The 12,272-nt window shown below is 42.2% G+C and overlaps 1 protein-coding gene across 10 annotated transcripts in view; it reads left to right on the forward strand.

Annotated features, from left to right (window-relative positions):
• rbms3 (RNA binding motif, single stranded interacting protein) overlaps positions 1-12,272 on the forward strand; it is a 271,775-nt gene that overhangs the window by 229,270 nt on the left and 30,233 nt on the right. For all 10 annotated transcript variants that reach the window (XM_040121928.1, XM_040121926.1, XM_040121936.1 and 7 more), the window contains 2 exons: positions 2,842-2,948; positions 11,242-11,285. In XM_040121928.1, coding sequence (XP_039977862.1) covers positions 2,842-2,948; positions 11,242-11,285 — 151 coding nt within the window. The remainder of the gene's footprint in view (positions 1-2,841; positions 2,949-11,241; positions 11,286-12,272) is intronic.

The raw sequence follows: 12,272 nt of genomic DNA on the forward strand, positions 1-12,272 counted from the left end.
CTGTCTAGCAGCGCCCCTCTTGCCGTTGCGTTTATGTCTGTGCATGAGTGTGTTTGGTCTTGGTGTACACACTCCAAGGCACGCACGCATGTGCCTATGTCCGTGGTCACCCCTCATTAACGTGTTTACCTGTTCCTACGGCAACCCACATGAAAAACAATTAGGAGTCCCCATGGAGCACCTTGTTATTGGCAGTTGTTGACCTCTGACCAAAACACTTTATGTCTTTTTCCCATAATTTCGGATCATTAAAGGGCAGCAAATTAGTTCATAACTGTACCATTTTTTGCGAGCGGCCCCCTACAACACATACTCTGACTGGAGCCAGTGTGAAATGTGTTGTACTTGGAGTCTGTGGCCTAAAGACGCAGCATCAGCAAGCTAGTATGTACAGCCAGTGGCCTAGTTTATTCTGGGCTGTGCCAGTGATGACGGTGTGTGGTGAGAGGTCTAAGAAGGGTTTTTAGGCTGGCAGCAGTTTGTATTGTGTGTGTATGTGTCTCTGGGTATTTGTGTGTTTTTTCAAGGGTTATAACAGAGAAACTTTAAGGGGAGAAGGAGGGTGTGTGTGTCAGGGCTATAGAGGGTTGAGTGTGTTCACAGGGTGGGTGGGGTGATGTGAGGCTGTTGATCTTGGGCTGAAGTCTTAAACAAATTGGCTAGTTCGCTGTGGGAACTGGGGATGTAGTCAGTGGGGGGAACATCAGCGGGGGGAATGTCAGCGTGCTCTTTGTCAGATTCTCCAAATTTCTCCGATAGCTAATTATCTCCCAGAGTGCCAGAGGAAAGGTTTGGAAGCGGCTTTGTTGTTTTTCTTCTGCAGCATCTCTTTCACTCTCCCTTCCTGGCTGTGTTCTCCTGGGCTGACTCTGAAAAGTTTGGTCCCATAGTATCCCCTAAAGCCACACGAAGACACTCACACACAATGGTTTTTTTTTTAAGAGAAGTTTGCATGTGTCTGGCCCCATAGCAGCACTCTAGCCGCATAAAGGAACACACAGCCATCTTCTTATTTGCGTCTCAGACGCCAACTGTTACTACAAAATAATTCTCTCCAAATGTGACAGTATTTACAGTAGTGACATGTAAGAAAGTGGAAATGATAAAACAAATCATGTTAGCTCATTAAAACCCAAATTTTTAATTCAACTGGAAACCTCATCTGTCATAAGATCACTTGACTTCAGGTTGTTTTTTTCCTGTCACTGCCTTGTCAATCTTGACAGCATTTCTTTCTCCCCCGTCTTGTGATGCTGCATTATTATCAAGGTCTAAGCGCCTCTTAACATCTGGGAGTCAAGATTAAAGCATCAACAATTCTCTCAGTGGGTGTCATCTCTAGCATGGCGTGATAAAAGGTCCCATTGCTCACCTCCTGCAGACTGCCCCGTCATCGGCCTGTGTTGTCACAGAGCGGCCGTGTCATGAGCTGCCAGGCCTGTAATGCGAAAGCGTTGACAGGAGAGCCGTCGGGTCCCTTCTAAGCCACCAGGTGTAGGGCAGCAGTGGTTCAGTGTTTGGACAAGCTCACGGGCTCATTGTGTACTGTACTGTTGCTTAACTGTATAGCCTTCCCAGGAAATGAGTGTGTAGATTCTGACTCTACCTCATTTTTCCTGTTGTTTCTTTCTCGGTAACTCAGCCATTTCCCTTATCTCTTTCACTCTCCTCCTTTTGTGTTTCTTGTTTTTTACTCTTTCTGTACTCATGTTTCTTTTAGGTTATCCAGCTGTCTTCCTTGCCCTCACTCATTTCCACAGTCTGCTTCCAAAGAGATTCCAATCTCGCTGACGCAGACTGAAAAGGGGGACAGACACTGTTAAGACCCCCAGATCCCCAGCCAAAAGAGCCACCCTGTTCTCACAAGAAAAGCTCACTGAGAACTTTTTTCTCTTCTCTGCTTTTTTCTTTCACCTTCTTCTTTCATTGAGCCTTTCTTTCTACAGATTTTTCTCTCTCCCCACAGTATCTCATAAGGAGAGTCCTAACCCTAAATCAGTTTTCTGTCTCTTTTGGCACTCGCCTGCAGCTCAAGTGTGAGAAAGTGCCCTTTGAGAAGTTCTTTAGAGCAACGTAGGTCATCGCAACACTTTCATCAACCTTTTATTGGCATGCAAAAGGCTGTTGATATGGAGACAGCTTAGAGGAGGGACAGAGGGCTTTTTTCTTTTTGCTGTTGGTTTAATAACAGCTATTGCATGTCATGTTTTCCTGTTGGTTGATGATAGACACTTGCCAGCTCAGAGGTGAGGGCATTTGTGTCAGTCCTATTTAATTTTCTTTTTTTTTTTCTTACTATGTCAGAAATGGTTAGACTGCCCCCAGTGTTCACTCTGAGAACAGCAGTATTAAATCTAGCCTCTACTCAAACAACACAGCCCAGTGAGACGCTTCCACTGATGGTTGCGGAGTGGAAAAAGGCATAAAATTTCAAATAAAGGAGAAGATGGCTGGTAAAGTAAAACACAGAGGGATTATGCGTCAGGAACAGGCACGCCTTTTAGAAACAGGCTTTGGCTGACAGAGCGGTCCTACATTACCATCTCAGAGGTATTTACAAGAGCGATTACTGTGATTATTATTTCAACAATACCCTGCAATGCTCTTTCATGGGTTGCCAGCCTGGGCCCGGGTAGGGAGGGCCTGCCAACATCGTTGGTCTGGGAATTTGTCTACGAGCTCCATAGGAGGGCGGGGAGGAGAGAGGGAGGAGGGAGAGACAGAGGTGAGATGGTGGGAGAAGAGAAATGCGACACAGTTCAAATGGGCTTCTGTCCTTCTGAAGGATCACAGGATACAGTCCTCCTAACATGATTTTGTCCTCTTTCCCCCTCTCTGCAGCACCCACGGAGCCTTTGCTGTGCAAATTTGCCGACGGAGGGCAAAAGAAACGCCAGAGCCAGAGCAAGTACCCTCAGAACGGGAGGCCGTGGCACAGAGATGGCGAGGTAAGGTGTTACACCAGTGCAGATGCCATCGTCCCTTACCATGTCCCAAAGACTTAAAACAGAGTTCATTTGTTCCCCTATAACTGAAAAATCTTCAAGAGGGCACCGGTTGAGTGTTGTATTGCAAATCTCATCTAACACTAGATCTCTAGAAAATATTTTTTAAATTCTGCATGTGATAAGATCTTTTTCTTCAGTGAATGAAGCATTTAACATCCAGCTTCTTCAGGTTTCCTTATCAAGCTGCCAACATATCACAGATGCCATAAATAAAGCAATTGGCTCACATGACATTACAAACCGAGCAAAATTTACAAGAATACAAGTAAATTATCAACAATAGAGACTCAAAAATATTAGTATTCATCAAGGGAAAAAAATATATATATACATATACATACAATTTTTAGCCCAAAGTCTGTCCATTTTGTTTTCAGGAGATATCAGCTACATAGCTTAGTTTCCATGTTTCTGTTCAAGAATGGTGTAAGGTGTTGGATGTGAATGGACTCCTTGATTTTTCTTCCACTGACTTCTACTCTATGATTTTGACCCCTTCATCGACCAGGAGGTAGTGTAGGGAGACAGGAGTTACGATCCATTTACCCACATATATATATATCTACCTGTTGTCATATGACTGCAATTCCATACCTAGGTCATGTAAAAACAGCTAAATCATCTCCATGACAAATTAACCAACTCCATCCACCGATGAAGGCCACAAGATTATGCTAAAAGCTCCTGCAAATAAAAAGTAAATGGCTCTTGTGGTAAAAAACTTTTTATCAAACTGATATATTCAAGATCAAGAATAACCTTCAAGTTCAACAATATTAAATGTCAGCATATAGAAGTACTTTTAGATATGCAGTAGTAAACTAACTTGGCACCATTTAAGATGAATTGTTTATCCACCAATCTCCGCAGATAAAAAAAGACTCACAATTAACAAAAAGAAACTGCATAATCCACATTACACTTTTCATTCTCAGGTGACAAATTTACACCTGTACCTTTTTCTCTCTAACTAGCTGTACAAAAGTCACTGCAGCAACAATATTTTGAAATTTTCATGATCCAACCTCAGTTGAAATATTGCAGTATCCTGTGATTGCTATTTGTCCTAATCCCTGACAGAGGATTAGAGATTCAGAAATTACCTTAAGGACAGGAGCAAAATGCAATGCTTATTCATATTTTCCACATTATTGCAATGAATACAGCAAATATGCTTTAAAAACGGATAGCTTGGCAACCCAGATATGACCAAAATATGTGAGTTAACTCAGTTAAACTCTTTCCATTCCAGCATTATGACATTTTAAATAAGGCGTTTACCTCTGAGCTAATGGTAATTCCAAGAAGAGGCCTCACCCTGCTCACAAGGCCCCTAGAGAAGTTGGCTAGAACATCTGGCTTTATGTAAACCAGTGCTGCCTGTCATTTGTATTTACTCCAAGGTATGGAGCTGTTAAAAAAAAAAAAAAAAGAAAAATACCCCAGATAGAGATCAAACTGCCCCCGGATGTATAGACGATGTCACGTAAATTGCATCTCAAGCCAAACGCCTCACTGAACACATATATTCCCGCCATACATCAGAATGCTGAGAAAATCTGAAATTGGATACAGTGCTAGGGTAACATGTTCATAAGCAACATGTGGAGACAAGGTTAAAGTCGCTTCATAGGCTACCAACCAGCTATACTTGGAAGGACACGCAGAGGAGACTGGTAGAGGAATGCTTCAGGCTGGACTATACAGAAGAGAATGAATACAAATGCACGCGCACACAGACAAACTCATACACGCACATACACATTCACTGAGGCTGACAGTTGTGCTGAAACTGCAATGTAGGGGAGACCAAAAGAGATGAAATGTTTGTCCTTCAGAATACACATGCTCTGTCTGTGTGTGTGTGTGTGTGTGTGTGTGTGTGTGTGTGTGTGTGTGTGTGTGTGTGTGTGTGTGTGTGTGTTTTGAGAAAGGGTTGGTGGAGTACTACACTTGCCTTGTGTGTGTATGTGTATGTGTGTGTGTGTGTGTGTGTGTGTGTGTGTGTGTGTGTGCGTGTGCCTGTGTGCCTGTGTGTGTGTTTGCGTCTGTCCATCACATGTTCAGCAGCCCTAACACCTATAAGCCAATGAAGCGTGTTTAACCTAAATCACATTGCTACATCCCCTCGCAGGCCCATACATTGACAGGGTCAGCTCAGTTGACTTGAGGTAGAGTCAGATGACTGTGTATGTATGAGTGAGTTAGTGTGTGTGTGTGTGTGTGTGTGTGTGTGTGTGTGTGTGTGTGTGTGTGTGTGTGTGTGTGTGTGTGTGTGTGTGTGTGTGTGTGTGTGTGTGTGTGTATCTTGAAGGGTTCAGTAAGGATAAGGGAAAAATCCCACACTGCTAAAACTGAGGATACACCCCTCGTGTCCTTTTGCTGTATTTATTCCCCGCCCCTTACATCCTGTGTGTTATATACGGTACAGACACACTCTTTGACTTGAGCTCGAAACAGCTGCATAACATGTCACACCAATCTCTCGTAAAATTTGTTTTACAGGGAGTGTGACATTTATATACTGCTTAGAAGTCATATTGAGGAGGTCAGGGGGGGTTGTTTGTTCATACAAAGCACGGTACTTGAAGACCTAAGATCTGCATTTTTGTCCTGTGCCCTACATGTTGTTGGGTTAAGGCAACTAAGACACTTGGTAAAGTTTAGGGAAGGATTTCGGTTATGGTTTAATATTAAAAAAGCATATGCATCCCATCTCGTCCTAAGCCGCCATTGACTTTTCTGATAACCTTTAATTCAACCTCTCACTAACTTTAACCAAGTGCTACGAGCTACATGAATATAACCATAAAATCCAACTAAATCGCACTTTAGTTGCCAGGATATTGAAGGGGTAACACTAAAAGTGAGTACATTGCAGAGATAGATTTCGGCTGTCATCATCAAGAAGGAAGAGATCAAATTGCGAGCAAAAATTTCAAAAGGCAGAGACGCACTCTTACTGCATGTTCAGACAGAATGTAAACCGAATTTTAAGAGGCGCCAAGATTCCATGCAAAGTCAATACAAAAACACAATTAGATGCAAATTTTCCTGCAGCGGTGAAAACTGACGCAAAGACATATACTGTTTGTGTAAGTTGAAGCTATTTCAACTTGAGTGAAAAATTTGCGCGTATCCCGAGGGCTTTGTAAATCTGCTTCATAAATATACAGATATGAGAAGAAAAAAGGAGAGAGACTGGAGGGGCATAACAGAAAGACCCAGAGTTTTGAACTCATTTAGAGGCTGAGCTGAACACAAACACGCAGGCACACTCTCACAGCCGTGCTCGGTGCATCCATTGCCAGCTAGCTTACAGCTAATGTCTGTATGGTAAAGTACATTGGCTGTTCGGGGCAAATAACTGCAGATAGAGGTGAAAATTAGCTTTGCTTTCTGTATAAAGACACCTTTAAACTCAAATGCTGAAAGGCACCTAATTGTGTGTTTATCTCAGTTAAAAGTTCCTTACTTCCTGTTGTCTCGGTGAGGGAGAAATCCCTCCTCTGCATCATGCCCCTCTCTTCCCCTCCATCTCTCGCTCTGGACCCCTCCCATCCGCAGTGTTTCACATTACACTGCATTAAGGCATGACAGCATGATTGAGAGGCCGAGGTTCAACAGCCTGGGTTCAAGGCAGTGTGTGTGAATGTGTATATCTAAAGCTTAACACGCTCCAGTGATTGCCAGCATTTATTGTTTATTTGTGTGTGTGTGTGCTCGCGCGCGTGTGTTTTTTTAAGTGATGTTGTTTTGCTATCCTTGAAAGGGCAAGTCTGATATTTAGACCTTCAGCGTGACAGGGTTTTTACTAATTGAGGTCACAATTGAGATTTCTGAACTTAACAGGGAAATATTTGACTTAAGGGTTATATTGTAGCATTTGGTTTAATTGAGGCCAGGGTTAAAATTAGTCCAGGCTGCGGAGTTGAGCTTAGGTTTAAGACTGAAATAAGGCGTACTTTATTTTCACTTTTGATTGTTTATTGTTTGGATCATATTAGATTATTTAAACATTTTCAATTGCACTCCAACAGACTCCCAACCCTGTGCTCCCCTATACACAATGTCAAGATGGAAGGAGACCAAAAGATCGAATACAGAGAAAACAGGCTCTGTGGATCAAGGTCCATTCCAAGTATCTAATCGAAAAGACAAACTTTCAGTCACTAGACCTTCATCGGGGCAAATGCTAATCAATAGCTTTCTGTATTGGTTCATTTTCAGTTTTTAGTGAACTGTATTTCCCGTGTATGCTAGCATTAGAAAGCACAGGTGTTCTTTATTTGATGTCATTATGAACTCTGGGATTTTCCCCTCCTGAAATCTTGGCTTTACCAGTATATACTTGGATTGGACCTACGTCTGCAGAGCCCCCATAGCGTCATCAGAAATTAAAGTGTGCCATGCATGTGTGTGTGCATTGCTGTGGCCATTGATCAGCTGTACTGGCAGGGAGATGGGAGATAGGCATCGCCTTCCTCGTCTCACTCCTTTTGGCAGGCAGATGAAGGGGAGCAACAGCCCGCACCATCCATTACTCTCTCTTTCTCCATGTCTCTCCACCTTCTCCCTCTCCATCTCTGCAGTGTATCTCACTCTGCCCGTATCTCTTGCCTTCTCTCGCTCTCTTCCTCTTTGTCTTTTTTTTCGTCTTTAAGCGCTCTCTCCTTCTCGCCATCTCTTTCCCTCCCACTCAGTCTCGCTGTCTGTTCTTCCCTGTATTTGAAGTCTTCCCAGATCCCATAGCAACATATGGAGGGAGAGAACAAGTGAGTGACTCACTGAGACTAAGAGAAAGAAAGAGAGATAGGGAACACATTGCATGATCAGTCAGGAGTTACAAGGGGTTGAGTGCTTCAGGGTGGTTGGTGGTGAGGATTGAGAAATATATGACAGACTTTCTTGTAAACTACCCAAACAGGGAGTCTAGGAAGTGCTGTCTCTCGCCGTCTCATGCTGACAAACATATTAGTAACTGCATTTTTTTTCTGCCACACACACACACACACACACACACACAAAGACACACAAAGACAGACATAGACGCAATGGGTGCTCATTTTTTTCTCCTTCTCTCTTTCTCTCTCTCTTTTCACTTCCTCGCTCTCTTTCACCAACACACACTCCCACACACAAAAACTTTCAAAGTCACACTTTTCAAGCACCTACTCTAGGGGAATGAGTGTAGATGAAAAAAAAAAAAGCATCCGGCTTTCCACTCTGTGTGAAAGCCTGACAGATGTCTGTGTGTGTGTGTGTGTGTGTGTGTGTGTGTGTGTGTGTGTGTGTGTGTGTGTGTGTGTGTGTGTGTGTGTGTGTGTGTGTGGCCACGAGGCAAGAAGAAAAAATAAAGAGCAAATATGTGTATGGAAGGCAAAAATACAAGCAGGGAGTGGGTCACAGTATGTGTGTGTGTGTGTGTGTGTGTGTGTGTGTGTGTGTGTGTGTGTGTGTGTGTGTGTGTGTGTGTGTGTGTGTGTGTGTGTGTGTGTGTGTGTGTGTGTGTGTGTGTGTGAGGACAAGAGACGATGGCTCGGCTCAGTTTTCCCATATAAGAACAGTACAGCACAGGTGTCCTTACAGCTGCCTAATATAGGCTGTCCTCACAGGATCCTTTTCAAGGGTCTGTACGTTAAACACATGTATGCATACAGACATTTATACACACACTAGTACACATTTAACAATAACAGCTGTTTTATCGCTATGTTAACATGTATTTATATTTGCATTGAAAATATGTCAGGAAGACAAAAATGCATTTGATGTCAAGATGTTAATGCAAATAATACTTCACAACTTGAATTAATGATTGGCAGCAACTGAGTCAGTGTCCCCTGCTTTTTCATAAGTTTGGTTCCAGCTGTCACTTTACCACATTTTGGATTTTTTTTTTTTTTTTTGGGGTAGGATTATGTAAAATCTTGAAATTGCTAAATCGTTCTGTTAAATCACTGCGTAAGGTGAGGGAGGTGTAACTCAATTTCAACCAAACTTAGCATAGCAAAATGAACATACATAGCTACTACCTCTATGAAAGCCAGGCATGTCCATGGCAGATTTTCCCCGAGCCAAGCTTTGTTTAGTGAGCCTGTACAGTATATAGTGAAGGTTTTATTTATTTTTTTATTTTTTTTATTTTTTTCAGTCCTGGATCAAGCTCAGACAAAAAGCACACGCAAACTGTCTCTGTCTTTCCTTTTCCACTCGTTGCGACAGAGCCAAAAGCTGACTGCATCAGTAATCAGTCATTGGCCATGCAGGGTCCCAGGCCAGGAGCTTCTCCTGCTCTGGAATTTATCAGCACATGGAACCCAGGGCAGCACTTTGGGGAGTTATCAGCCTCACCAAACAGCATGCCATGTCTACCAGTGCTTTTAGTGCACATGTGAAGACACGCTCGCACACGCAGATAGGCATGCTTTGAGACTCTCTTGATCTCACATTTAGTGTAAAGAGGGTGTATAAAATACGTACACAGAAACCTTTGCACACTTGCACTTAAAGAAAGGGACATTCATAGACACTGATGGTGGAAATACACAAATAAAGTAGAAGATATTTAAATAACACAGGGACTGCTGCATCCAGCCTTTACAGCTTTACATAAAATGTCTCTGAAAGCCTTTTTTAACCACTTCTGGAAATGCACTCTAGCACAAATTGAACACAAAGGCCTACCACCACGCACACACATGTCCACACATCCCTAGTGTCAGCGAGGGCTTATTCATTCTGCGGAGATTCTCTGTTTCTGCTCACTCTCGTGGGTTTTGTCCAGGCTCACTGATCCCCCCCTGCTCCTCCGAGCCACTATTCCCTTATATATTCCCTATTCCCAGTATAGCTCAGTGTAGGTAGCCCTCTGGAGGAACAAGGGCAAAAGAGTGGTACAGAAAGACGGTGGGTAGATTAAGAGATGAGGAGAGTGAGGGATGAAGAGCGAAAGGTAGGGAAAGAAAGGAAGAGAACACAAGATGATGAGGAAAGGGAGGAGAGGGAGGGAGAGCAAAGTGAGAGAGACGAAGGGCAAGAAAAGGCAGTGTGTGTGTGTGTTGGTGTGTGCATGTGTGTATGCTGATGAAATCTGCCGTCCTCAGCAGCCTCCCGTTAAAAGAAATCGGATTAGCTCTCCTCCGGGAGAGAACCTTCAGGAATGCAGATGACGGATTGTGGCGCACAGGTTTCTCTCCTGGACTCTAAGAGGGCCTCACACACACACTTAAAACCACACGCACACACACACACACACACCATCACCAGACAAAGAACTCAGTTTTCTGCTCACTCCTTTTCTCTCCAAAGGGCATTTCTTAATTTCATCTCATTCATAAAAACATGACTGTACGTGATTGAAATGGAAAAAGAGGCGTCCTCAATACTAATTCACTTTGTCCTATTGACTAAGCTTTTCCCCACATTGGCTTTGTCACTTGTCAGTTTTTCAAATTTGAAATGAGTTGATTTTAATTTGATTTAATTTGTTGTTTTTTTTTTTTTTTTTAAAGAGTCAAGGTCTAAATCATGTTATTCCCTAAGTACAATAAAGGTACAGCAAATTATCTTGGTGACGCTGCTGCAGGATTTCCCAGAGACATACACTGCATGCCAGCACAGAGTAACAGAGTGCAGTCCAATGAACATGTACATGTCCAACATATATATCCTATATCATTTAGAAGATATTAATCTTACCCGATGAAGGTTTACCTAGTGAAATGTTGTGACTGAATAAAGTGACCAACTGTGTGCAGGGATTTCTGGTTGTGTCTCAGCTTTTTTGTTCTACTTAATGTAGACTAAATTTGAAGCTGGAGCCAGCAGGCACTCAGCCTAGTTTAGCATAAAGAGTGCGAAACAGCCAGCTTGGCTCTGTCCAAAGGTAAAAAAAAAAAAAAGAAAAACAAACAAAAACAAACAAAAACTCTACTCTACTCTCTCAACTTACTAATTAACACATTACATCTAGTTTGTTTAATCCATACAAAAACTGAAATGTTAAAACATTTAATCTAACTCTCAGCAATAAAGCGCAGTTCCCAAAAAGTTGAACTATTCCTTTAATGGTGTGCAAATGAGAAGAAAAAAGTTGTTGTTTTGTTACCAGCATTATCTGTAATGTTCTCGCAAATGTTACATTTTCCTTTGTAGCAGTTTAATCTTATTTTATATATTTTTTATCCAACTCTTCAATTTGTGATTAATCCTGCATGTTTTTCTCTTTCAGACTGGCATGGCATTAACATATGATCCCGCTGCAATGCAGAATGGGTAAGAGCTTGATGGTCAGTCCATCCTTGGCACCATCTACTACACTCACCTCTTGGCTCGTAGGGCCTTAGTCAAGACCACTGTCATACATGAAAATTAATATAGTGTCTGCACTTTCTTACTTTTTTATTAAGGAAATCTTATATGGACTTGAAATATCAGTTTTCATTGATTGGGTCAGGTGAGGAATGGCAGAGGGTAGACGAGTGAGCTTGTGTGCGTTTACGTGCGTTTGGGTATTTAAGTATCTGTGTGTGTGTTCCAGTGTGTTTCTGCGTCTTTATGTCATGACTTAATGGTCCTGTGGAACTAAATGACCTGGCAGCGTGTTTTATTTTTCCCCGCAGTAGTGAGACAGGAAGGAGATTGCTGAGGCTCCCCTCTATCTCCCTCTGGCCTCAGTCATTCACAGGAAGTTCCTGACTCCCCCAGTGACTCGGAGTCGATCGCAACCAAAAAAAAACTGGATGAATAGCATCACTCATTACACATAGCCTGCCATGTAAAAGCCTGCTTCGCTGCAAATCCGCCAAATTAGGTTCCCATAGATATTAGCAACAGCTCTGCTGGGAAAGGAACGATTCACTTTTAATACATTCAAGTTGAAGGTAGGCTGATGATCATGTTCCAGAAAAAAGGAGAAATAAGACGAATTAAGTAGCAAAGAATGTAAAAGTAGTCAACTTTATTGAAATATTAACACAATGTAGAAATAAAAAAATGTGGTGAATCAGCGAGCTTAGAATGCAGAAGCACACAGTCAGTTTAATTCATATGTTAATGCAAAGTAGTAAATGAAAATGCAGTGGAACTGAATCTGAAAATGTAAAACAAAAAATGCCAGTTCACCTTTGTCAGACTTACTGGTACATCGAAATTCAAATGTGAGTCGGATTAGTGACTGTAAAATATAATTATGATGTAAATTAGCTATATGTAATTCATATATATGCTATTGTGGAACTGAATTTACATTTTCTAGTTTAC

The sequence above is a fragment of the Xiphias gladius genome, chromosome 24 (assembly GCF_016859285.1).
Source record: "Xiphias gladius isolate SHS-SW01 ecotype Sanya breed wild chromosome 24, ASM1685928v1, whole genome shotgun sequence".
Classification (NCBI taxonomy): domain Eukaryota; kingdom Metazoa; phylum Chordata; class Actinopteri; order Istiophoriformes; family Xiphiidae; genus Xiphias; species Xiphias gladius.